This window comes from Epinephelus fuscoguttatus, linkage group LG3 (assembly GCF_011397635.1).
Source record: "Epinephelus fuscoguttatus linkage group LG3, E.fuscoguttatus.final_Chr_v1".
In the NCBI taxonomy this organism is placed as follows: domain Eukaryota; kingdom Metazoa; phylum Chordata; class Actinopteri; order Perciformes; family Serranidae; genus Epinephelus; species Epinephelus fuscoguttatus.
Window position 1 is genome coordinate 4624645 of NC_064754.1, and position 25807 is coordinate 4650451.

Genomic DNA, 25807 nt, shown 5'->3' on the forward strand with positions numbered 1-25807 from the left:
ACATGTATTTTAGGCACTTAAAAAACTATCAGTTTAAGTGTATGCTATATTGAGAGTATTGTCACTGCTTTACATTTCTGTCAGACAGTGATTCCAACAGGAAAATGAAGCTGTTATATTACTCTGTTCAAAGCCAGACTCCATTGAGAAAAACAAAGATTTAACATTTCTGAACACAGGAGCTGCTGGTCCACTGCAGCCTTAATCAGTTCGTTTGTTTGCATGATGGTGTGACTTTGGCGTTTAAAAGAATTAGTTTAGATTCACCAAAGTCACGCAATAACTCAAACTATTTAACTGATGAAAGCAGCCGTAGACCAGCGGGTCCCATATTCAACAAGCCAAAATTACCGTTTTTCTCAGTGGAGTCTGGTGGGTTTGATGAGAGCATAGAAGGGGAACTGAAACTTTTTTTTGGTGGGGCTTTTTTCGGTGGCTAAGATACATTTTGTTGTTGCCCCCGACCGACTCCAGCCTGCTTCTCCAAACTGGGGATGTGCTGACTGACTGTACTGTATGTGATATACTGATTATAGATTTAAAATGTTTGATCGTAAACTAAATATCTTGGGGCTGGTGGTTGGACAAAAGCGAATTAATTATTTAATTAGGATGGAAACTTTTCACTATTTTCTTGCTGACTAACAGAGAAAATAATTGTTAACTTGCAGCCTTTGTCAGTACCTTGTTGTGGCCCTTGTATGAAATAGATCTGAACGATGCAGCTCTGGCTGTGGTTTTTTTAATGAAACATTAACATCTTCACTTCACTCCCATTATGTGAATTTTCCACCACAGTGTTTCGACCCTTAAAAAGTGCGAAATTCTCATTGTGTTTTCTTTCAAATGTGAAAAATAAGTTTCCTTTTATTCCTCAGATTGCTGCTTGAATGCTCTGAGTGCTCCTGCAGCCATACTGTAGTTTCTTTGTTTGTGTTCATCACTCGACACAAAAGTCCTCTTAGGTGTTCTCTTATCTCTGCCATTCCTCAAAATCCCAACAAATTTATCATGAAGACAGTGTAAAAGCTGTCTTTTCTTGAAGTCCGTAGATAATCTTTTTTTTTTTTTTTTTTTAACCCTGCAGCTCGGGCCTTTGAAGGTCTGGCTGGTCGTGGCTGAACTCTGGCCAGAAGGCATCTGTTACTCAACAACATCTGTTCCTGTTACTCTCTTTCTCCCAGCATGCCGAGGGACACGCAGGCTCTCCCAAGGGTGGCCTTTTGTGTGCCCCATTGTCAATTCCATCATTGTCTGCTGAAGTCTGTTCCCATAATGCCGCGGGGTTATAAACCCCTTCAGAGGCCAACTCTACCGGGCTGATGATTTACAGTTATTTGTGTCTAAATACAATCAGCGTCTTTGTGGGGCAATTAAGAAAGAAAACTGAGGGGAATTTAAAGAGGTGATTGTGAAAAAATCCAAATGTAAGCTGGTGAATTTAAAGTTTCACTCTTAAATGATGGCTGTGTTTAGATGTGACAAAACTTTACTGCAGTGAGAAAGAAAAAGCTTCAGATAAAGGAGGGGGAAAGCAGCTAAAGTTATTTTTTGCTGGAAACAGGAAGGCTGGAAAACCAAAACCCAAAGTGTTGGATGTCCAGTAGGCGTTACTCTACATTGATCTGAATTTTAGAGCCATGAATTACCTGACTTGTTCTTTAGGAGGAGAAATAGGAGTGGTAAATCTAGCGTAGGGACATTGTTTTTTATGAATAGGCCCCCTCTCCCGTCTCCAGGGAGACACTTTCAACTTCTGGCAGTAGCCAACAGTGTCGGCATAGAAAAGCCCACTATGGGGTCGCCAGGGGAAGACAACAGATGTTACTGATTAACTTTGCTCACAGACCCCTAAAGAAGTGTTTTTCAGAGTGCTTGCAGATGGACAAAACAAAAGTGGGACGCAATTAAAATTTCACGTTTAGCAATATTTATTTGGAAAAATAGTCTTGGCTAATTCCTTCATTCAAAAACGGTAAAGGAGACAGTAACATAACAATTTGTACAGTACAATCCCTCTTAAATAACATTTTCTTAAAAAAAAGTCCCATTGACCTGAAGTGCCTTTGCAAATATCATCATTAAAAAAAGCCAACTTAAATAATCATAACAAACATCACAAATATACAATACAAAATAAAAATAACACAAAATCATTAAATTAACTTAAATTAAATCATAATTTTAAATCATAACTTTTTTCTTGTTTTTTTTTCTTTCTTTATTTTACAAAAGGACAATCTGTATCAAAAAGCAACAGTTTTTTTTTTTCAATTAAGACAAAGTTTTCATGTCCCAAAAAGAAGCAAAAGAAATGAACAATACTATGTCATAAATGGTTTGGAGGGCTTGGGGAAGAAAACGCACTTCAGTTAACACAGTGATCAAGTATACATACAGTCTTCACAGGTGTAGTGATGGGTGCACAGCCCATGTGAACAGCCTCATGAAGAACAGGCCAGTATGGCCAAACATCCACCGTTTGATGCAGTTCCTGCGCTCAGCAACGGCGTGTGGGTTAGAGAAAAGGCCTGGGTGCAAATGTTGCAAAAACAAAAATCGTAGCGTCGCACGTTGTCGCCACGAGACAGTGTCCATTTATATTTCTTTTTTCTTTTTACCCCCACTCCCCAATAAAAGGCAGAACAGAAAGCTAAGTGGCAGTTTACTTTCAACCGTAAACTTTTTATTTTTACCCCGCCAGTTCTTATCCCACAGGCCGCCGCTGCCTGCGCTTATTTTCCAGTAGAGAACCAGCTCACTCTGAATATCAGTTAAACGTCTCAGTATCAGCAGCAGTCTCAAGGCGGGACACCTCCCCCTAGGGTTAGAGCAGCATCTGAAGGAGTATAAAAACTCTCCCATAGAGCAAATGAGCAACGGGCAGCCCATTGGTGGCTCGTTACACCTGTAGAGACACCAAGAGACGAACAACATTAGTGTTTGTTGGCCAGATGATCACAGAAGAAGTCTTTTTACACTGAAAAGTAACAACATACAAAACTCACCTCAGTTGCAATTATACATTCGTCCTTTTCCTCTGACATCACAAACACAGATTTGTACTTGGTGTCCGCACATGCAGACATTTCTGGGGCTTTCTTTTCTGATGCATCGCTTTGGGGTAGAAAGAAAAATGTTGTTAGTTTTTTCATCCTGACAGCCTCGATGCTATACTTTGTTTAAGAGATTCAGCATATCAGTGTCAGATATTTACCATTTTAAACGTTTGCTGCGTTTCTCCTCAAACTCAAATGAGTCCAGGGATTGGCACTTTTCTTCGCAGGCCGCCTCCAGCATAGCCTCTTTAGCCGCCTGCTCGTAGTTGACCTCATGTACGAGGTTGTAGTCTGCGGGCGGATGGCGGCTCTTGTAGCTGCTCCTCCCTGGTGAAGATCCTTCATCAGGATCACTGCTGCAGAAGTCCATCTTCTTGTTGATATTTTTGACGCCTGGTGTCGGCATCACGCTGACCGCCAGGTCTCTGTCACTGCGGTGACAGTTGTTAGTCAGATTATTTATTGTCTCTCCCTCGCCGACGGTCTCTACTTGACCGCCACGCTGGACTTTTGATCGGAAAAATCCAACAAGTACAGCGCATCCTGCCAGCAGCAGCAGCACTAGGGCCACGCCGGACCCCACTGCCATCCAGGGCACCTCTGACCCACGGATGGCAGCGTGCTCTGGGAGCAAGAACTGGCAGTTTCTGCCACCGTAGCCAGGAACACACGCGCAGACGTAGCGGCTGTTTCTCTCGTGGCAGGTGGCGCCGTTGTGGCAAGGGTTGTGTTCACAACGGCTGATGGGTGAGCTGCAGTTGCGGCCGGTGTATCCCGGTGGGCAGGTGCAGGTGTAACCATCAGGACCTTCCTGGCACGTCCCGCCGTTTTGGCATGGGTACATCGAACACTCGTCCCCAGTGTGGTCACAGTTCATGCCAGTGAAACCATCTGGACACTGACACAGGTACGAGTTGACGAGATCCACACAGTGTGCGCCTGAGAGCAGAGATAAGGAGTGGTGTGAATGTTTGATCCGAGCATTGGACGGACAAACCCAAGGTGGTGTTTGGCATTCAAGACACACTGAATCAATCTACACATCTCCAAGAGTAAAGACAGATACTACAGGCTTACAGCTGATTGGACCCATCACTCTTACCGTTGGAGCAGGGGCTGGAGGTGCAGTGGTCAATCTTCTTCTCGCAGTTGAACCCTGCGTATCCTGTGGGGCACTGGCAGAAGTAGCCTCCGTCAGGGTTGTCAGCACAGCGGCCACCGTTGGAGCACGGCCCATCAGCACACGTCATGGCACTCAGCTCGCAGTTGTTGCCATAGAAACCGTGAGGGCAAGTGCAGGTATATGTGTTTTCCAAATCCTGCGGGGAAAAAATAGAACAGGCTTGACATCCAGATCTGTCTTGCAACTGCAGCTACTACAAACTGAACCCTTCTGAATCTCAATATGCTGCATCTGTTTGATTGTTTTACAGTGTTTACATCCTCTCTGGTTTAAAGTCAAGGGTGTGTAAAAGCAGACGGAAGAGAAGAGATAGAGGCATGTGATAAAGATGCCAGGTGGCATTCAGCCACACACTTCACAGGATGTCCCCATTCTCATTCCAAGTTAATTCAAGAAGACCAAACAGCACTCACAGTGCAGCTTCCTCCGTTGCGACAGGGGTTTCCAGCGCATTCGTTGACCTGGATCTCACAGCTGGCCCCAGTGAAGCCAGGCTTGCAGGAACAGGTGTAGCTGCCCTGACCAGTGTTGCTACAAGTGGCTCCATTCATGCAGGGCTTGTGGTGAGTGCAGTAGTTGAGATCTGGAAAGACACAGCAGCACATGTGGATTAGCCACAGCACAACACATGGCAGGACAACAGCAGCAGCGACAGAATGTCTTTTTGTCCTCCAGCACACTCGACTCTTTCTCTTTTTCCAGTGGTTTTTTGTGTCCTGCGCCCGGCCTCCTGTTCTCGCTGTTCATCCCGGAACAACTGCTGCTGTGTTGTTGTTTCTTTACCGCAGTGTTGATGTCTGTTTTGTTGCTATCGTGACGTCTTATTTTGCTTCTCTCCCAACTCAGACTTTTAAACTTCACCAAACAGCTTTCAGTGATTAAGGAACGGAGAGATGGCATACAGCAAAGATCGTGTGCTGAATTTGCAAAGCTTGACCTCAAGATCACTTTTTCCACTTTCTATTCCCTATCTCTCTCTTCCCAGTAAGCATGGGGATTTACAGTTGAGGTAAACCCAGAAACACTGATTTGGCAATTTGCCGACATTGAAGCATCCAGGAGAAAATGTGGTTACAAGTGACTTTTTTGGATGTGTAACTTCAGTTTAAACAGCATTTTGATGAATATTCTTCCAAATGTAATCAGGGCCTGCTTCTCATTGAAATAATGCTTCAGAACAAAGAGTTTCATGTCATCTAAATGTCTAGAAATCCATTTTAAAACCCAACTTTTCAGTTTTTGTACCCCAACACATAGACGTCTACCAACCAGAAAACCACCCTATCAGTGCTCTCTGGTTCCTTTCCTCCCTGTCTTCCCTCATCACTCATTAACTCTCACCACACTCTCTCCTCACCTTGGTTGCAGAAGAGTCCCCCCCAGCCCTCCTGACAGTTGCACTGCCAGGGCTGCTGGCAGGTCCCGTGGAGGCAGCCTGGATAACGAATGCACTCATCGCAGTAGCGGCCTTTGAATCCCACTCTGCACCTGTTGTTGTCCAATTAGGAGGGAACACCGGTCAGTCCACTCACATTACCTCATGTGTCCCACTAATTAATTAATGCCCCAGTGAACCGGTGGAGAAAAACTTACTTGCACTCTCCGGGTTTCTCGCAGAAGCCGTGCTCTTCATCACAGCCTGGCAGGCAGATTGCTGTACAGGGAGAGAAAGAAACTTCTTAGACACACTGAGGCAAAAACAACTCAGATACAGGTTCATTGTTTGTTCCTAAATCTCAACAAAGTCATTAAAATGGAGGAAAGGAGGGGGCTCCTAAACTCATCAGCCATTACCTTAAACTCTCCTTATCACCGTGGAAGAATTTTCTGCTTAACATAGTGCTGAGACAAAGGAGGGAGTGTGTGAATGTGTGTGTGCCACAGAGAGTGTACACACACTCACACACAAACCCCCTCAACCCACCCCACCACCCTCTTTTTTTCTTCTTCGCTGCGGGTCAAAACTCTTTTATTCATTCTGTGCGCACACACACACACACACACACACACACACACACACACACACACTCCCCTTAATGTCTCGGATTGGGGCAGATAAGAGTGGACAGCTGGCGAGTGTGTTGCCAGTGCGCGACAGCTGCTCCATTGTCTCCTCTCTGCCGGCAGCTGCCCACTTCAAACAATACCTCCCCCGCCTCGGCCAATCAGCGCCCGGCCCACTCCGAGAGTAACGAATCGGAAGGTAGCATGTAAATTTATGGCACGCGTGAGATTATTCCCAAAAACTTTCCTTAGAATAAATCAAGTGGTCGTGTGTGTGTGTGCGTGTGAGGGAGGAGGAGGGGGTGCGTGTGGTGTTTACGCACAAGTTGCCTTCTAACGGCACTCGGAGGATCTGATTACAGACCCAATGTAGAAATTAACTATTTATATATTTTCTATGCTTACAACAAATAAAACCTCATTTTGTAATCTCTTGATAATAAGTTTAAAGCAACTTTGTGATGTTTTATCTCCAATTTTATTTCCTAAATTATTGTGTCCAAAAATATATGTTAGGATAATTCCTCAAAGTTTCCAGCACCTCACACACACGAGTGCAGATGCTCCTATTACCAAAAGAAAGTTTTGTTACTCACGTTCAGTGCAGTACTGTCCCTTCCACCCGGCGTCGCACACAATCTCCCCGCGCTCTCCACAGGTGAAGTGGCCGAAGGCGTCGTCTCTCGGCCGGCAGAACACCGAGCAGCCGTCCCCGTAGTAGTGCTCATCGCACACGAAGCGGTACGAGTACTTCAGCTCCGTCCAGCCGACGGTATGCAGGTCCTGGGACCACTCCTCTCCCACCGTCAGGTGCCTCTGGGTGGTCATGGTGCTGATAACGCGGTCTGGATTCTCTGCAGTGCACATGTGGAGGCAGACGGTGAAGGGTTAATGGTTGAGAAAGTGCGTGAATGTGATCAAAATGAAGAAAGGGAAGGGTGTTTATTTCCTACCTGTGGAGAGGTCGTCTTTGGAGTCGGTGTGTAATGCCTCAATGATCAGCGAGAAGGTCCCCTGGGAAGACAAATGGCTTCATGAGACAGGTGGCCAGCGGAGATGTGGCGATAACATCAAGCAAAGGCCCGAGGCGATTGTGCCATACACTCACTGTGCTGAATGCAAACTGCTAACCTGATATGGTGAAACTAAATACCTGTAAACTTTGTGCGCTCTCGGCCCTGACGTTGTGGTCAGAACTCGTGCCGCAGCGCGTTTTTACGCACGGATTTACCCAAAAATGGCGCGATTTCGCCGCCTTCACTTCTACTGTACTGAAACGGATATGAATCGCTGTACTTACCGGCCACGTGAAACCGAAGTTAATCCTGATGGGGTTTGTGAATGAACTCTCCGGGATGACATCGGGGACCTGGAACGAGTTGGAACCGAGCACGGGCGTCACAGCGCCGCCATAGGTGCACGGAGGCTCCGGGGAGGCATTGGGCTGGTAGTGCTTGAGACAGATCCTGAAGAAGGTTTTACATTCGCACTGCTGCTGGAAAGACGAAGTCAGACCTCCCTTACAGCAGTTTTTGTTGCCCTGTACTCCCTTCTTGTTTAGGAACTCCTGCAACTTCAGCTCAAAAACTCCCGAACAAAACCCCTGCGGAGGAAAGCAGCTTATTATCATTAGCTGTACACACACAGTACTGCTTGTATGAGTGTGTGTTGTGGTGGGAGGGGGGGTGGTGGTGGTGGTGGTGGTGGTTCATTGTTAGGAAAAAATAGAGATTCAGTATCTTACCTGGCACAGCAACATGGACATGACGGCAAGAGTCAGCAGGATGACGCGCCCCATATTAAATAAATACATAATAAATAATAAATAAATAAAATAAAAAGTCTTGGGGCTCGGCTTGTCCTCAGGGTGCCTCCTCCTGTTCAATCCCTCTGAGGAAGATGCATTGAGCACGTTTCTGTCGCCTCACGGGGTTTTCTCATCAACTGCTGCCGCTGTCAGCCACGCCGCTCTCATTCATGTCCCGAGGAACAAAAAAGGATAAATCCCAAACCTTAAAAATGAAAAATAAAATCACAAAACAAGATGTGTGAACTTGTGCGAGTGCGCGTAGCGGAATTTTAAAAACAGAGAAGTCCTCCAGTTCCGTTATAAAGCGTTAATCCAGTGCGTAAAGAGAGAAAAAAAGATGGGTTCCTTGTTTGTTTTTTTGTTTTGTTGAGAAAGTGACAAATTTTAGGAAGTAGCTTTTTGTGTGAAGGTCTTGGTCTAACCCAAGGACAGATTTGTCACTGGTCCAACATGCTTCCTTCTTCCTCCCAATGTCTTTCCTCACTCTGAACTGTGCGTCTGTCTCTAGCCAAGGCCGCCTGCAGCCTGTTATATACGGCCTGACACATGCTATGGTAATAACATGCAAATGGACCCCCTCCTCCTTCTCCCCGACTTCACCTCCCAATCTGGCCCGGCTCTCCACAATGGGATCCCATGCAAGTACCCCAACAGCCTCCTTATTACCCCTGCAGCAGTGCAGCACATGCAGCGTTAATATCTGAGCTCAAAATGGAGACGTGTGAAAGTATTTCGACCAAATAAGAAGTGAAACATTAAAAAATGAAGTGAGTCCTAAAGGCGGAGGGAAAGACTGTCAGATAACCTGTTGAAGAACATGGATAAAACAATCAGACTATACCTTTTTAATGTTAACAAAACCGTGCATAAATTGCTAATTAATTCAGAGGCATCCTCAGAGAAACTGACCCCATTTTTTTTTTACAAGATTAGGAGGAGATAAACTGACCTTTTGTTTACTTTTGTGGTTGTTTGTAGATCGCAGTTTCTTCTAAATCAAAAATAATGTTCCAGTCAAATCAGGAACATCTGTAGATTCAAGAAGTAGCGCTAAACCAAAATGTAAAGAGTTTGGAACAACCTACACACGCCAGGTTTCCTTCTGACAGGATGTTATTGACATGTGGTTGCACTGGTCCCTCCAGCTGTTGTCTCACTGGACAAACCTCTTTGTTTTTAGGCGTCTTAAGACGTTTTGGGTAAAGTGCCAAAAACAAACCCCCCAAAAAACTGCTTGAAGTTGATTCAAAAGTTCTCAAAAAGGAGGAAAAAATGTTTCTTGGTCAAACCCTGACTCAGTTAATTGTTTACACCCCTCCTCCTCCTCCTTCCTCTCTTCCTCCCTCTTTCCTTCCCTGCATACACACCCTCTAAATTTTGGTATTTCTGGTTGTGGGAAGAATTTGATGCTTTGAATCGACTCAAAAGACTAAAGAAAACATTCCTTGGCAGAGCTGTGTGGTGAGGTAAACGACTTGAGGGGCTGGACTCCTGCTTTTCCATTTTGCTCTCCCCTTCTTCTCATTCTCCGGGCTAAGATTAAAAAGAAGAAAAAAAAAACGCATGTGTGTACGTGCGTGCAAAGCGGACGCGCGCGCACCGGAGTCGCTCGCGTGGCCAACATGAGGGGGAACTTTTGTTATTGTGTGTGTGGTGAAGGAATAAGTTTGCTCTTTCTCCCTCTCTCCCCCCTCAGCTGTATGGTAATTCGGCCAGCACCTGCTCTCCCCTCAATAACAGCGTGCGCGCGCCTCCCTTGGCTGAGCGCGCGCCCACACGTCCCATACACAATGCACTCTCCCCTTCCCTCCACACACACACTTTTCACTTCACATCAAACAAACATAACCGGACAAATATCACATACATTTGCTTTTTCTTCTTCTCCTCTTTAAATCTGGTGTAGCACGTGGGAAACAACACTATTTAAGTCTTATTTGTCTCTGTGTGAAGGTGGTGTGCGCACATGCATGCGCACGCGCGTGTGAATAAGGAGCAGGAGGTGGGGGTTGTTTCTTAATTAGGTCGTTCATTAGAAGTGTGATTTTTCTGCTGTATAATCGGGCCTATATGCAAGCTGCACGCGCGGGGCAACCAAACCGTGCACGTACATTGCGTCACTGTGTTCAGATATGCACGTCACGACTGCTGCTTTTCTCTCCGGTGTCCGTTACCTGCTGCTGTGATCCGTCTTCCACACCGCGGCTGTCAGGGGGAGGCGGTCCACCCCTCTTCCCCCCAACACCCCCCCAAAAAGTGACATGCTTTCCCTTTCTCTTCCAAATAACCTTCACTTCTGATGTCACAAAACATGGCTGATGCCTCCGTAGTTACTTATTACCTCTAATCAATGGCAGCAACAACCAAACAAAGTCCTCCTCCATTAATAAACCTGTCCATCTCTCCTTTCACACCGGGCTATTTTTCAAACCAAACGCCGGCTGAACCGTGACCATCGCAATTAACCTCAGATAGAGACAAAAAAATCAATTAGGTCAATTTTCTCTCAGAGAGAGAAGGGACTTCTTTAGTCTTTAAGGGAGGCAGTTTTTACAACTTCCACAAAGTATCTAAATCTCAGCTTGGCGCTGCTCTGAACCTTTAAAATAAACTGCACTTTTAACAGAAAGTAAAATCCCAAGGAGCTGCACAGCCTCCAATAGAGTTGGTGTTAATCCACTTGAACTATGAGGCTAAAATTGTGTTTAAAACTCTGCAAACTGGAGTAAAAACAAGGGAAACTAAAACTAAATTGAGATTAAGAAGTGTTTCCCTGGAATTAACTGAACCTCAGTCCTTTGCCAGTCTGATGTGACTCATAAACAGCTTTTGATGCACTATCAGTACAGATTGCAGTTGTTGTGCACTTGACCACAAAAAACAAAGAGTTTGATTAAAAAGGCATCTGAATCTGAACAAGAAACTAAACAAAGCCAGAGCTGAGAGATCTCAACCAGGAGCTGAACCTGTAAAACTACAATATAAATCGCCCGCTCTGGACACATTTGTCCCTACAGTATATTTTCTGTCCCCATTTTCTCCAGGCCAAGATGCTGCTGGCTGAGCTCTGACTGTTTAACTAAAGTGCTACTGTAGGGGGCTGCTGTAGTTTAACTCCTGCCCACCAGTAGCTGCGCCAAACAAAAAAGGGTGACTCGGGGTCTGACTATTCATCCATTCTCTGCGCTTTAATTTCCATTGATTGTGAATGCAGGAGGGAGGGAGGAAGGGGGTCTTCAGTGAAGGACCACGACACGCCTTCAGACGCGGACAGACCCTTACAAGCCATCTGCCACTAACCACCCCCCCTCCACATCCAGAAAACGACGTTTATTTCCCTGCTTCCCTCCCTCCCTCCTTCCCTCCTCCGGCCTGAAGCGCACGTCTCTATGCGCCTCTGTCCACCGGGCTCCGTCTACACTCAACTGGAAGCATGTTAAAGGACCTGTAACGGTATGGGCCCTCCGGGGCCATATGGCGAGGGGGAAGCCAGGAGGTTTTTTTTCCTTTTTGGTCCCCGAAGAGGAGACACCACATGGTCACTCGTGGGAACGTAAACACGGCGCGCATCACACGATATCGATCATATGAAGCGGCGATTGGGGAAGGGGAGGAGGGAGGGTGTTAATGTGATGATCAATTGATTTTTTTTAACACTGATACCTCATCTGTGTAGGAAATATTGACACATCTCCACCCGCAGTGAAAGCTTCCAGTGAGTCCAGCCTGTGGTGCCAGGGTTGGTGGTTCCATTCCCTGAATGATGCAGGAGGGCCAAGGCACCAGACCAAAACTGCCAGGGTTGAGAGGAGGAGGAGGAGGAGGAGGAGGAGGAGGAGAAGGAGGAGGTGGAGGAAGGGGGGTGTCTTATAGAGGCCACTCGTGCTAAAATGTAGGCTACTAAAAGCCTCAAGGAAATGGCAGGTTTTGAATCAGCACTTTCTCACGAGATGCTTTTACGCACGCCTCCGCCGAGTCTTCAGTGATGCTTACGCACAACAAACAGTCTTAAACGTGATGAAAAATTGCTGTAATATTCACATGGAAAATTTAAACTACTCTATGCTACTGTATGATGAGTTTATGGATGCTTTGCTGTACCTAATTCAATTTGAATTTACTTTCTTATATGATATTTTTTGCCGCGATGTGACGTTCTTTATCGAGACACATTATTTAGTCTTCTCCTGTCTGGTTCGCCTGTTTACCTGCTATAACGCAGAGATCAACAGGCTCCTTTGTGTCCAGATCAGATTACTGTGGCCAGCTGCTGGAAGAGGGGGCCACAGGCCAGATCCGCGGCTCCCCAGGGCTCTCCAGGGCTCCGCGAGGCTCCCCACGGCTTCCCACGGCTCATCCAGGCTCCCGGTCCGGGCTGCTGTCTCATTTGCATACGTAGCTGTTACTGGAGACGTGCTGAGCTTAAGTTTATGGGAAGAGTGCCGCAGTAATTACGTGGGGGGCCCAGAGACGCGCCTGCCTGCAAGTGTGTGTGTGTGTGTGTGCGTTATAAGTGTGTGTGAGAAAGGAGGGGGGTGGTGTGTGTGTGTGTGTGTGTGTGTGTGTGTGTGCGCAGAGACACTGGGGACCTAAGGGGGAGGTAAAGAGGGAGCTGTACGTGGCCAGTCGCGTGCCAATGTTTATGAAAACACATCTGCCGCGCACCCCGGGGTGACGCACCGCAACATATGCAGGTCCCTATGAATAAAATCGATATTTCAACAACTGATACTGCGCGCGACACGTTTACCCAAAACAAATACTCAAGTTGGTGGTGATGGGAGATCAACCTGTTATAATGAGGACGAGCTAAAGGGTTAAACAAACATCAACACACCACTTCATAAATGTGGTGCTTTATAGGCTTATTATACTTTTAATGAGGTACAAATGCAGGCTGGGTATTCAGGTTCCTCTGAGAATATTGCTGGGATATTATAGGGATACTCTATGGGAGATTTAAAAAAGCAAATAAAGTCATGGTGAGCTCCACGAGTGTCACAGCAGTTGTTAAAATGTCTTCTTAATCTATTTAACATTTAGAAAAGTGCCTTAAAAGAGGACACTATCCATAAAATTTTTGTAAAATAATATTACACAAATATCATATTGTGTCTTTACACCAATTACAGTCTTCTTGGGCAGCCAAGTGTGGGATGCAGTGATGATGCTGTTGTAAAATAGTGTCCAGGTGAACTTGTTTTGGTGGGATATTTGCTTTTGGTGAGGTGAGCACTGTCAGTAAAATGGCCAGGCAAAAGAAAATGCCCCAGAAAAAACATTAACTTTTAGTGATAAAGCAGACAAATTTGATAATCAGTGCCCTGGAGGTGAAGCTTGACTATACTTCAGCTCTGAAGGACCCGTTCAAACCACAGACGATTTGCTGCACAGAAGCTCATGTGAAGTGGAATGGCTTGGTGCATTGGTGAAGTCAGTGCTTGCTGCTGCCAGAGTTAGAGGATGGGGCAAATCAGCACCAACTGGCTGTGTCAGAAACCTGATCAACATCAGGCATGAGGGTTGTAGATCTTTACAACAATTCATTAATACAACAAAACAGACGTGCTTTATTGCACGATCCAAAACTTTGTCAAAAGATGCCACTTTCAGCTTTTAAATTGTTGGCTCACAGGTTGTTGTTTCCCATAGCAAAAGGGATTTGGAAATGGTAACATACGGTAGAGGAAGGATGGGAGAATGATATCTGAAATCAGTCAGCCAATGGCAGGCTTATAGCCACAGTTCACATCCGCGGAGTCAGACTATATATAAGAAGTGGAGGAGATGGTGGCTGGCCTGACATCTAAGCAAGACCATAGACTGTACAATATAATGGGCGTAGCCATTGTGATGTCACAGATTGCTTTCTGGAGTGCCTCGAGTCCAGCATTTTGGCCATCACCATCTTGGTTTTTTGGAGCCAGAAATGACCATATTTTGACGAGAGGATGGAGCTGTGGAGGAGTGAGGGGTGGATCTGACTTACAGACTGTCACTCCCAGTGGCCTTAAATATGCATAACTCTGGGCCTTACTAAAATGCAGTGGGTGAGTTATATAAGTATTCCCCTCCGTACAGTTGTCATGAATGTTGAAATAAGCTATAGAAACCAAAAGCATTTTCCACACCAGGCTGTACACGTGTTTATTTCTGCTGTAAAGTTGGACACTTTAACATGGGGGTCTATGGGGGATTCACTCTGCTGTGGAGCCAGCCTGAAGGAACTGCCATTTTTGACACGTCCACATTGGCTTCATTTTTCAGCATCACAGGTATCTGCTTGGGTGAGACACTCGGCAAACTGCAGACCACTATTTAAGAGTGACAAACAACAAAACCAGTTGTGTTTTAGCAACCCGTCGCTGTTGAGCCATGAGAAGTGGCCATTTTAACCCCAGCGTTGCTGAAATGTAACATGAAAGTTTGTACAGACATTCATGGTCCCTGGAGGTGGAATCCTATTGTCTTAACTTTGGTAAACCTCTAACTTTTCATCTAGCAAACCACAAGGATCATATTTGTGATTTTGAGTGAAATGTCTCAGCAACTATCGGATGGATTGCCATGAAATGTGCTTCAGACATTCATAACTTTGATCGTTTAACTTTTCATAAAGTGCTGTCGTCATGCTTAAATTTTGATTTGCCCAATTCAGGTCTTTCTGACAGAGATCTATTCATTTCAACACCGAACATTATCTTTTTCCTAAACCTAGGAGGTCCTTAAGGCAAACCTCCTCTAACAGCCTCAACTGTACTTTTTGTTTAGTGCTAATATCATATGTGAGCATGCCAAACTAAGATGGTGAACATTTTTTTTTTATTTAACCTTTATTTATCCAGGAAATGTCCCACTGAGATACAAGATCTCTTCTTCCAGGGAGTCCTGGCCAAGACAGCACACATAAGTTCCATACATAAAACAATAAAACATACATATACGATGAAAACATGAAATATAAACAATCAACAGTAAAGGGCAATCTTAAGTGAACATTAATTAAAACAACTGCATGTTTCCTGAAAGGCTGATTTTAAAATACCTTTAAACACATTTACAGTAGGGAGGGACTGTAGGTTAATTTTATCTTGCAACTCATTCCATAATGAGGGAGCATAGAAAGAAAATGAGGTTTTACCAAGATCCGACTGCATCTGGGGAACATTTAAAAGCATCCCATTTGCTGCTCGTCTAGTGCTGTAGGTGTTCGTATAAAAAGACAGAAGTCTGGAGATATAAGATGGTAACTTACCTACTAATGTTTTAAAAGTAAAAGTCAACGTGTGCTTTTCTCCTCTGGTATAGGGAGGGCCATCCTAACGATTGATATAAGGTGCAGTGGTGTGTGCCTGAGCCTGCACTCGTTACAAAACGTATTGCTGCATGATAAACAGAGTCCAGCTTTTTAAGCAGGGAAGATGCTGCATGCAAATATATCAACATGGTCAGTGTTGCCCATTAAATCTGCATGTGAACATATTGATTTTTAAATGCTCAAACCCTCACAGAGTCTATAGTGTGGCTGTTCTCATTTCATTTGTAACCTCTCACATCTGGTGTGATTTACAAGAAACTGGCACCAGTGGCTGCAGGGTGTACAATGATTAAATGACCAAGATAACAACCATTACATTATTAGCTGTGGAAAAAGTGCAGGTGAAGATAAATGCACTAAACTTGTTTGTCAAGTCATTTTATTGTTCTATAATACAATAAAATTAAACCCAATAGCATCATATGACAATAAAGTCACATATGTTCTCTTCCTACCGAGGGAACTGCCATGGCCAGTACTTTATATCTAATGTACAGCCACCTGTATCATGAACACTACTTGGCCAAAAAGTATGTGGACACGTAAGTATTACACCTTTTTGTGAGATGTTACATCAATCTGCTGCCTTAACGTTTTCCACTCTTCTGGAACCTGGCTGCAGGGATTTGCTCCCAACCAGCCACACGAGCATCAGTGAGGTCCAACACTGATGCTGAGCTCACAGTCGGCACTCCAGTGTGGGTATTTCAGTGCTGACTGTGAGCTCAACATCAGTGTTGGACTTCACTGATGCTCGTGTGGCTGGGTGGGAGCAAAGCCCTGCAGCCAGGTTCCAGATTTATTTGAAATATTTCTTTTGTTTGACAGAAAGATTTTTAATTTTTCTATGAAATAATAAAACTCACAAAATCAGGAGTAACTCATATTTGATGAGCTGGACACAGAAAATGACCTTTGTGCTTCGTAATTGACTTGAACAATTTATTTATTATCAAAACTCATGTTAATCGATGAATCTAATAACCACTTTGGAAAGTTCATGCCAGAGGCGGTGGATGGGGCTGAGGTCAATGCACAGCCCAGTCATCAGAAGAAAATGTTGGCATTCTACTTTTTTTTTTAACACCACGGTTACGTTACATTTGCTACACTTAATATGTATCACATCAACGTTTTTAAAGCGACTTAGTGTATGAGCTGACTTTGTCACCATGAGCTGGAGGGGATGATGGATGGTGTGGCACCCAGTGGAGACACCTGCCAAGCTGCAGACCACTGTTCAGTACCAGCAAAAATCAAAACAAGTCTTCTCAGCAGCTTTATAGCCACCGAATATTTGTGTTTTTTAGTGAAAGGTGGGTGTTTTTTAGCAACCCTTTGCTGTGTTTTCACCAAGGATAGTGCCACAAAAAGCAGTTGCTCTTTACCAAGACACTGTTGCATTCCCAGCTGGTGCTCGAAAAAAAGTGGTTGTTTTTTTACAGAGACATCACCGCATTTCCAGCTAGGACAGTATCACAAAAAAATGGTTGTTTTTGTCTCAAGACATTGCTGTGTAACATAGCAATGTAACATATCTGTGGTTTGCATGGTGCCAGCATTTATTGAACTGCTGCGCAGGCAAGTCAAGCTGTTTCACACCAAGCTGGGAAAACCATTTCATTATGGAGCTGGCTTGGTGTCATGTTGAAAGAGGGAAGGGTCAAACACACACTGCTGACACAAAGTTGGAAGCACACTGATGTCCAAAATTATTGTATGCTGTAGAATTACATTTTTTTTTTTTTACTGGAGCTAAAGGGCCGAGTCCAAACAACCAAACAACCCCAGGCCAAAATGCTTTTACCCATGTGGTGGATTTGGCGTTGAAAAAACAAAACACATTTGTGATCTGCATCCTTTTTTGGACCCAGAAGAAGTGCAATTGTTCATTTGTCACCCTTCTACTCTCTTCTCTAGTTTTGTTCCATCTAGGCTTAATCGCCAGCATGAATGATGAGAGAGTAAATGGAGGAAGTCCACCTCCCCTCCCCTCCCCTCTCTCCCTAACTCTCCCTCTCTATCTCTACAACCACGAGCATCTGCCCAGAAATGAACAGATGTAGGCACCTGCGTTGTGGGCCCACATATGCGCACATGTCCCCCTCCCCAAACCCCCTTTCAACCTTCCATGGGACCCAGAGCCGACCACAATGGGGAGAGATCAGGGATGCAGTAACCAAATACTGCCTATCCCCCCAGGACACTCGCTCTGTTAGAGGCATTGTCACCAGTTATATCAAGTGGCTGGACCAAACAATCTGCTGTATGACTGCTCATTTGAGACATAACATAATTCAGAGGGACAGAGGAGGGAGGGGGGCTGGGTGGCGTACAGAGGTGGCTGCCTGGATAATTTCTATGGCTCCAATATGGTGGGTATAAGTGGTGGGTGTTTTTAAACAAGTGGGCTCAGGTTTTCTTGCAGTTGGGGTTCGACTGAATTGAATCCAGTCTTGGGATAAGTGGCCGTTGGGCTGGTTTGGAGGGCCCGGGGGTGGCAGGTGCTAGCTGAGGTAGGAGGATGAAAGAGAGGCTTGTCGGAGCAGGGTGGATACAAGACCAGGTTACACATAAAAAGCCTTGTTTTTGTTCGAGAAAAGAGGTCCAACAGCCCACCGGTAGAGCAGCGGCGGATAATGGCGCCATAATAGCCCCCGTCCCTATCTCTCAGCTGCCGCTGGACGACAGAGGATCCACACGCACCTGTTGTCGTCCCCCTATTGTGTCCGGCTAGTGTTAGCCTGCTACACCTCAGGAATGCTCCCCGTCCAGAGGCCTGGCTGCTCGTCCCAGGAGAGAGCTTAGCCACGGTGGGATGAGGGGAGGGTGTCAGGAGTGTGTGTGGAGCAGCCAGGGGGGCAAGGGAACCAGCAGGGAAGCTTTAGAGGACAAGACAAGGAGAAGGAGGGGAGGTAGAGGTGGGAGGGAGGGTGGGTGCGTTCCTCCAAAGCCAGTGTCCTCTCTCTCCTCCTCTCCAGGGGCCTGTCCAGAGAGCCCTGTCCTAAATCACTGGCCCCAGGGGGAAGGCTCTCCATTGTGAAGAGATGGCCCCTGCAAGCTGGGCCGCCAGCTGCCACTGCTGCAGCGTCATGCCCCCCCTCCTCCCCACACACTCACACACACACACACCTCCTCCCAGTATCCCCTCCACCTTCAGCACCATGACAATGCTCCCTGCGGCCAGGGCCACAGGCCAGCGGAGAGCATTAAAAAGGACTTGGAGGAGACTCTTGAGAAAGGCCACAGCGGAGCAACATGTTTTTTGGCTGAACATTAATGATGACATACTCGGAGCAGGGTTATGGTGCACGACATGGTAACCTGGACGAATCTGAATCCCAGCCCCCTCAGAGCGAATAAAAAGAGAGCTGAATGATACAAAGAGAGATCATGATTTCTGTGTGATGGTGCAAATCTTACCCCAGTTCGTAGCTGAGATTGAGACTAAGGAGGCTCGATTGTAGATTCCAGACCTGAATGTCCACTACGGTCCTTTCTGTTTGCTTCAAAGATCCCTGTAGCTGCAAAGATTGTCTTAATTCTTCCAAGTCAAAGGAGCTTTGAATAGTTTTTCTTTCACTTTCTTTATTTCACTGTCACCGCTAAAGAATGTTTGTGTCCTATAAAATCAGATCCAGACTTTGACCTTTGGAAGCAAACCATAAAAATAGCAAAGTTCTTCTGTGATCATTCAAACACTGATGCTGGTCTAATCAGGTCAGATTAATTCTAATAACCTCCTCAATTTGCACCCCCACCTGGATTATTTTTAGAGCAGGGTGTTCTTTTTGAAAATGACCAAGAAGACAAGAGTCTGATCTTTGAAATAGGTGAACAACTTAAGGGGAAAAAAACAACATAAAGTGTCTTAAAGAAGTACATCATCCACAAAATGTCCATTTGTATATTGATAACTTACCACATGTCACCTTGAATCCACGAAGAAACCTTTATTTTGCTCACAGGCCTCAACAACAGTTGTCAAATGTGATCCCTGTTCCTTTAAATTTATGTTCACCTTTTTTGGATTCTCAGTTCATCGTGGACGTATGTGAGAAAAACAAAGTGAGTAATGCACATTCAAATGGTCATTTTGCATTTGAAGTTTTCTGTTACTGAGGGTGTTAGGCCCACAGACGAACCTCCAGAACAGCTTCAGTTCTTGTTGGCATAGATTCTCCAAATCTGTTGATCTCTACTGGAGAGATGAACGCAATTCCTCACAATGACATTCCCTTATTTGGTGTTTTAATGATGGCCAGGGTTAGGCGTAAGAGAGCACCATCAAATCTGTCAGACAAAATTCTCCAGTTGGTGTTTAATTGAGTTGAGCATGTTTGTACTTGTCACAGATCATGATAGTACTTCAGTTATTTGTTGCACACAATACAACATCCTCCATCCTTTTGCCAAGGTCATGCTACGTCCGAGTCACCATAGTTACCAGTTTCAGACTTGTAAATAACATTCACTTCAACATTCAGGTTGTAATTTTCACCCTGAAACTTAATAACACAGAAGCCTGAGAATGAAACAAATATGGACGCATTATGTCAGACAAAGTTTGATATTCAAGGTAATTAAGCCTAAATTTAATGAATGTATTGCACCCTCACACGACTCTGCATTTATATATTTGAGTTGACTCTGATGTGAGTGCACTTAAGTCATCAACATGGGAATCATCTCTACCACCCGTCCCGCATGACATGAAGCATCAGACCCTCCATACGGTTAATGAAAAACTTGCACCAATAAGAGGGCAACATCTCAGAAATGGCAACAAAGGACGGCTCCTTGTTCCGGGACAAAGTAATGTTGCATTAATTTGTAGGTTTTTATGATTTTTGTCGCTCTTATCGTGTTCACTTAAAGCTAAAATCTTGCAGTTGCACCTGATGATCTGTGCTGCCTCACCAGACGTAACTGTTGCAGATTCACTAAATAGACACATTGACTGAGACTTTTTTGTGCTCTTTTTTTGATTTCATCCCCCACTGCCACCGCCTTCGCCGCCGCAGCTCTGGAGGAGGATTTTCCCATCCATAGCTAAGGGAGGCGTGCTCCATTGTGCAGCTTCTAATGATGATTGTAATGATGGCTTGTCCATCTTTGATAAGAAACAGCACGCCCCTCATTAAAGGGCCCGGGGCCCCGGTTCTCATGGCTGCCGGTCCTTTCCCGGAGTCGGACAGCAGGCGAGGGGAGGCGAGACGACACCCGTGGCACACGCCTGTTGACCGAGCCACAAAGCAAAAGCGTGTGACACTCGCCCCACCCCCGCCGGTCCCATTGTCCTCCCCGTGGGTCCCACAGACAAGACCAATCCTGTTACCCTCCCACCCCTCACCCACCCCTCCTTGCAACCACAAAAACCACAACACACACTCGTATTGCTGCTCAACATGCACACACGCACACCCACCCACCCAACCACACACACACACACACACACACACACACACACACACACACTCCCCTTCTTCCTTTCCCTCTCTCCTTCACAATCAATTTTACCAATCAGCTGATCTCTCTGTTTCTCACACATCCACCAGGGGTTGCCCTCATCCCCATCTCCTCCCACCCTCACCCCACCTCCTCCAACGCCTCCCCCTTCACCATCAGCTGCTACGTAAGGTGGAAATCCATCATTGTGTGTAAAGAAGGTGCTCGTGCATGCTGCACAGCCATTACCATACACACACACACTTAGTGGGGTGAGTTTGGGGGGGGAGCTCTAATTCACTGATTCACATGCAGACAGTATTTCTTGGTGGTGTTGGAGGAGGGTGTGGCAGGTGGGTGGGGTCTGGGTTTTAGGGATGCTGGATGGCGGTGGTGGTGGTGGTGGTGATGGTCGTGGGATGAAGGAGAGAAGAGGATGAGGGGGGAGGCACGGGGTGATGGGGAGGGAGGCAGAGGAGGAGGAAGAGGAGGAGGGGAGGGTTGCCGCGGCTGCCGGGGTCAGGCCTGTGTGTCCTGGGAAAGTTGGGTTCTCCATTTAAATCTGCACATGTTGCGGCCTTCTGGTGGCTGCGTGAATGCGCACGGTGACAGATGGCCCCAGCCCATAACTATAGAGTCCGAGCACCCCGGTCCCCCGAGGGAGAGAGAGAGAGAGAGGGAGAGAGAGCGAGAGAAGGAGAGGGAAAGAGAGGGGGAGAGCGAGAGAGGGTGCAGGGGAAGAAGAGGAGAATGTAGCGCTCAGCTGATCCCATCAAAAAGAGAGATGAGAGAAGGAGGAAAGGCAGAGGAGGAGGAGGAGGGTTGATAGTGTGTGTTTGTGTGTTTGTATCAATGTGTGTATGTGTGTTATACGGGGGGAGGGGTGGGTCCTTAATCCCAAACTCTAAATTGAGTTAATGTATTTGCCTGGTCTGGAAACTCCAATAGGAGGCCCAGGGTCCCCAAAGATTCTGATTAGGTGTCTAGTTTATCAGATGTTGGAGGAGGAGGAGGAGGAGGGAGACTGTTTGTACATGAGGAGAATAGCAGCTTTGTATGCTACGTGTGTGTGTGTGTGTGTGTGTGTGTGTGTGTGTTGACAGGGTTTATGGCTTTCTGGGTGTCGTGCCAGCTTCTGGAACAGGGCTGCCCGATGTCTCCATTCACAGACTTGGTAGATCTCTGCTGTTTTTCACTGACTTTTGGTTAATCCTGTTAAACAGCAGTGACGTCAGCGCCTGGTTAAAGATTATTTTTAGTAGATTTATCACCATCGAGGAGCTGTGGGACAGTTTGCTCTTATATGCTTATCTTTATGAGGACAAACTTCAGTTTAAGACGCTGACAGTGAGGACATTTTTGGAGAAGTGAGGGCATTTTTTGCCGTCCTCACTTCTTTAAAGGTTCTGTATGCAACATTCAGAGCATTAGGGGAGAGTAGGGCACATCCTAACGCAGGGTAAGGCAGAATTTATATTTCTGCACTGAATCGATGCCATACCCTAAGCTGTAGCCTGACGTGCACTTCCCCAGAAATGTAACTACACGTTGTGGCGAGGCAGAATTCCTGTTTATTTCTGTAAGCTGAAGCCATTTCCCTCAGTGGACACAAAGCTTTTATTAACTTTAATTTCACAGATAAGAAACAATAAATTGTGAAGACAATAAAGCCTCCACAAAAATAACATTTTAAGTCTTGTGTGTGATTTATCCTGGCTTCATATGAGCAGAGGAAATATCTGCTCGTCGCTAGGCTAATTTATACAATGTAAAATGCCATAGACTTGTGCTAATAATGTTAGCATGTTATATTTGTTTGGAAAACGTGTTTAGTATAAGACAGTTGTTTTGTCGCTGAATCTTGTGAGTTGTCATATAGTCAAATTTTGTAACGTTACCTTTGTTAAATGTTGCTGTTGTCCGTGGCTTTACATAGACATATATACGTAGACGCCGCATCGAGTGGGTTTGCCCGCTGCTGTGATACGTCAACGTCGCCGCCATATTGGATGTGGCAAGGCTGCGCTGTAAACTAATACAAGTAAATGGACTTAATTTCATAAAGCGCCTTTCTACAAAGAAATTTACGTTAATGCCTCTCGTTTATTCATTCACACACACACTAATATACTTGGGAAACAGTTAGGCACCAAAAACAATGTATTTAATCTTCTCAGATGGCTAAGATAAGAACTTTATTGATCCCACACAGGAGCAATTCACCTTACATCAGCTATAGAAAACAAGGTAGTGCCAAAAAACAATACACTATATATGTGTATATATATGTGTGTGTATATATATATGTGTATACAGTACAGGCCAAAAGTTTGGACACACCTTCTCATTCAATGCATTTTCTTTATTTTCATGACTATTTACATTGTAGATTCTCACTGAAGGCATCAAAACTATGAATGAACACATGTGGAGTTATGTACTTAACAAAAAAAGGTGAAATAACTGAAAACATGTTTTATATTCTAGTTTCTTCAAAATAGCCACCCTTTGCTCTGATTACTGCTTTGCACACTCTTGGCATTCTCTCCATGAGCTTCAAGAGGTAGTCACCTGAAATGGTTTTCCAACAGTCTTGAAGGAGTTCCCATCAGGTGTTTAGCACTTGTTGGCCCCTTTGCCTTCACTCTGCGGTCCAGCTCACCCCAAACCATCTCGACTGGGTTCAGGTCCGGTGACTGTGGAGGCCAGGTCATCTGCCGCAGCACTCCATCACTCTCCTTCTTGGTCAAATAGCCCTTACACAGCCTGGAGGTGTGTTTGGGGTCCATCATTACTGTTGAAAAATAAATGGTCAGTCAGTCAAAACACAAACCGGATGGGATGGCATGTCGCTGCAGGATGCTGTGGTAGTCATGCTGGTTCAGTGTGCCTTCAATTTTGAATAAACTGGCACAACATGAGGACCAGCAAAAGGAAGACCCCCACACCATCACCTCCTCCTCCATGCTTCACAGTGAGGAACCAGGCACCAGCCTCAGGAATCCATCCGTTCAACAGCAGCTCAGATCAAAGACACGGCGGTTGGAATGCCACAAAGAGTTCTCAAATTTGGACTCATCAGAACAAAGCACAGATTTCCACTGGTCTAAGGCCTTCATGTGTCAAATAGCCCAAACAAACCACTGCTGCTTGTTGCAACAAGCAGAAGAGTGGTTTCCAAGAAACACTAAGACCATGGACATTAGACCAGTGGAAATCTGTTAACAGTTGGTCTAGAGATGGGTCTGCTGCTAGAACTCTGTGTGGCATTCATCTGGTCTCTGATCTGAGCTGCTGTTAACTTGCGATTTCTGATGCCTGGTTCTCGGATGAACTTATGAGGAGGAGAGTGTGATGGTGTGGTCTTCCTTTCCTGGTCGGTCCTCATGTGTGCCAGTTTGGTTGTAGCGCTTGAAGGCACACTGAACCAGCATTGGGGACACATTTAAAGTTTTGCATCCTGCAGCGACATGACCTTCATTTCTTAAAGTAATGATGGCCACTCATTTTTTCTTTAGTTAGCTGATTGGTTCTTGCCATAATATGAATATTTAACAGGAGAGTGAATAGAGGCTGCGGCAGATGACCTGTACAGTCAACCTGACTTCTGCAACCCAATGGAGATGGTTTGGTGAGCTGGACCCACTGATAAGGCAAGAAACAAGTGCTAAACACCTGATAAGGCACACCTGTCAAGAAGTTGGAAACCATTTCAGGTGACTACCTCTTGAAGCTCATGGAGAGAATGCCAAGAGTGTGCAAAGCAGTAATCAGAGCAAAGGGTGGCTATTTTGAAGAAACTAGAATATAAAACATGTTTTCAGTTATTTCACCTTTTTTGTTAAGTACATAACTCCACATGTGTTCATTCATAGTTTTGATGCCTTCAGTGAGAATCTACAATGTAAATAGTCATGAAAATAAAGAAAACGCATTGAATGAGAAGGTGTGTCCAAACTTTTGGCCTGTACTGTATATATATATACACACATATATATACACATATATAGTGTATTGTTTTTTGGCACTACCTTGTTTTCTATAGCTGATGTAAGGTGAATTGCTCCTGTGTAGGATCAATAAAGTTCTTATCTTAGCCATCTGAAAAGATCAAATACATTGTTTTTGGTGCCTAACTGTTTCCCAAGTATATTAGTGTGTGTGTGTGAATGAATAAACGAGAGGCATTAACGTAAATTTCTTTGTAGAAAGGCGCTTTATGAAATTAAGTCCATTTACTTGTATTAGTTTACAGCGCAGCCTTGCCACATCCAATATGGCGGCGACGTTGACGTACGGCTCAGCGCTCGATGCAGCGTCTACGTATATATGTCTATGTGGCTTTATATGAAAAGAGGAAATGATCGCTGTCCGCTAGGCTAATTTATACAATGTAAAATGCCATAGGCTTGTGCTAATAACATTAGCATGTTGTATTTGTTTTCAGATAAAGACAAGTCCTTTGTGACGTTATAGTAAAGCCAATTTGTGTACTTGTAATTGAAATAGTTGCTATTAAGCCATGTTTAATTTGTGTTTTAGGGGTGTTTTGAATCAACTTCACAGCACTTCTCAGAAATGTTGTCACAGACTACTGTGTGGTGAGGGGTGGTGCCTGGGTAGAGTGTGCAGGACGCAGGACTTGACAGAGATTAGCTACATAGCAGTCTTGGAGCTGTCTCTTCGGTATGGTCCCTTTTGGAACTAAAAGTAAACCTTCAGACATGGTACCTAGACCCTAGTGTTTCCAGCACAGACAGTCCTCTTAAATGTGGGCGGGGTTGTTGTCACTCACTGCTCCGTCCAGCACTCACTGTATTTCCTCCTTTGTCAGTCTGCACCTGGTTTATCGTCCACAGAACGAGGCTGCATGCCAACATTTTCAGAACAAAATAGAACAGGCTGCAGTGAGAGTCTCTCTCCATGGGATATTTAAAAATAGCAGCTTTGTGCATTTAGTCCTTCTCAGGCAAGCTCAGGGGTTT

General features: G+C 45.2%; 1 protein-coding gene across 2 annotated transcripts; it reads right to left on the reverse strand.

The window, feature by feature from the left end:
- Positions 1-1922: 1922 nt before the first annotated feature.
- On the reverse strand, positions 1923-9301 carry dla (deltaA). Of its 2 annotated transcripts, XM_049571005.1 has the most exons (12): positions 9006-9301; positions 7991-8258; positions 7547-7849; positions 7200-7260; positions 6843-7100; positions 5836-5896; positions 5600-5730; positions 4656-4825; positions 4162-4378; positions 3218-3998; positions 3009-3117; positions 1923-2908 (listed from the first exon to the last, which is right to left on the reverse strand). In XM_049571005.1, exons 2-12 carry the CDS (start codon positions 8057-8059, stop codon positions 2903-2905), a joined length of 2166 nt encoding a protein of 721 aa, XP_049426962.1. In that variant the 5' UTR covers positions 8060-8258; positions 9006-9301; the 3' UTR covers positions 1923-2902. The 2 variants fall into 2 exon arrangements, with proteins under 2 accessions (XP_049426962.1, XP_049426961.1); XM_049571004.1 differs by lacking the exon at positions 9006-9301 and having other exon boundaries at positions 7991-8632.
- Positions 9302-25807: the final 16506 nt, after the last annotated feature.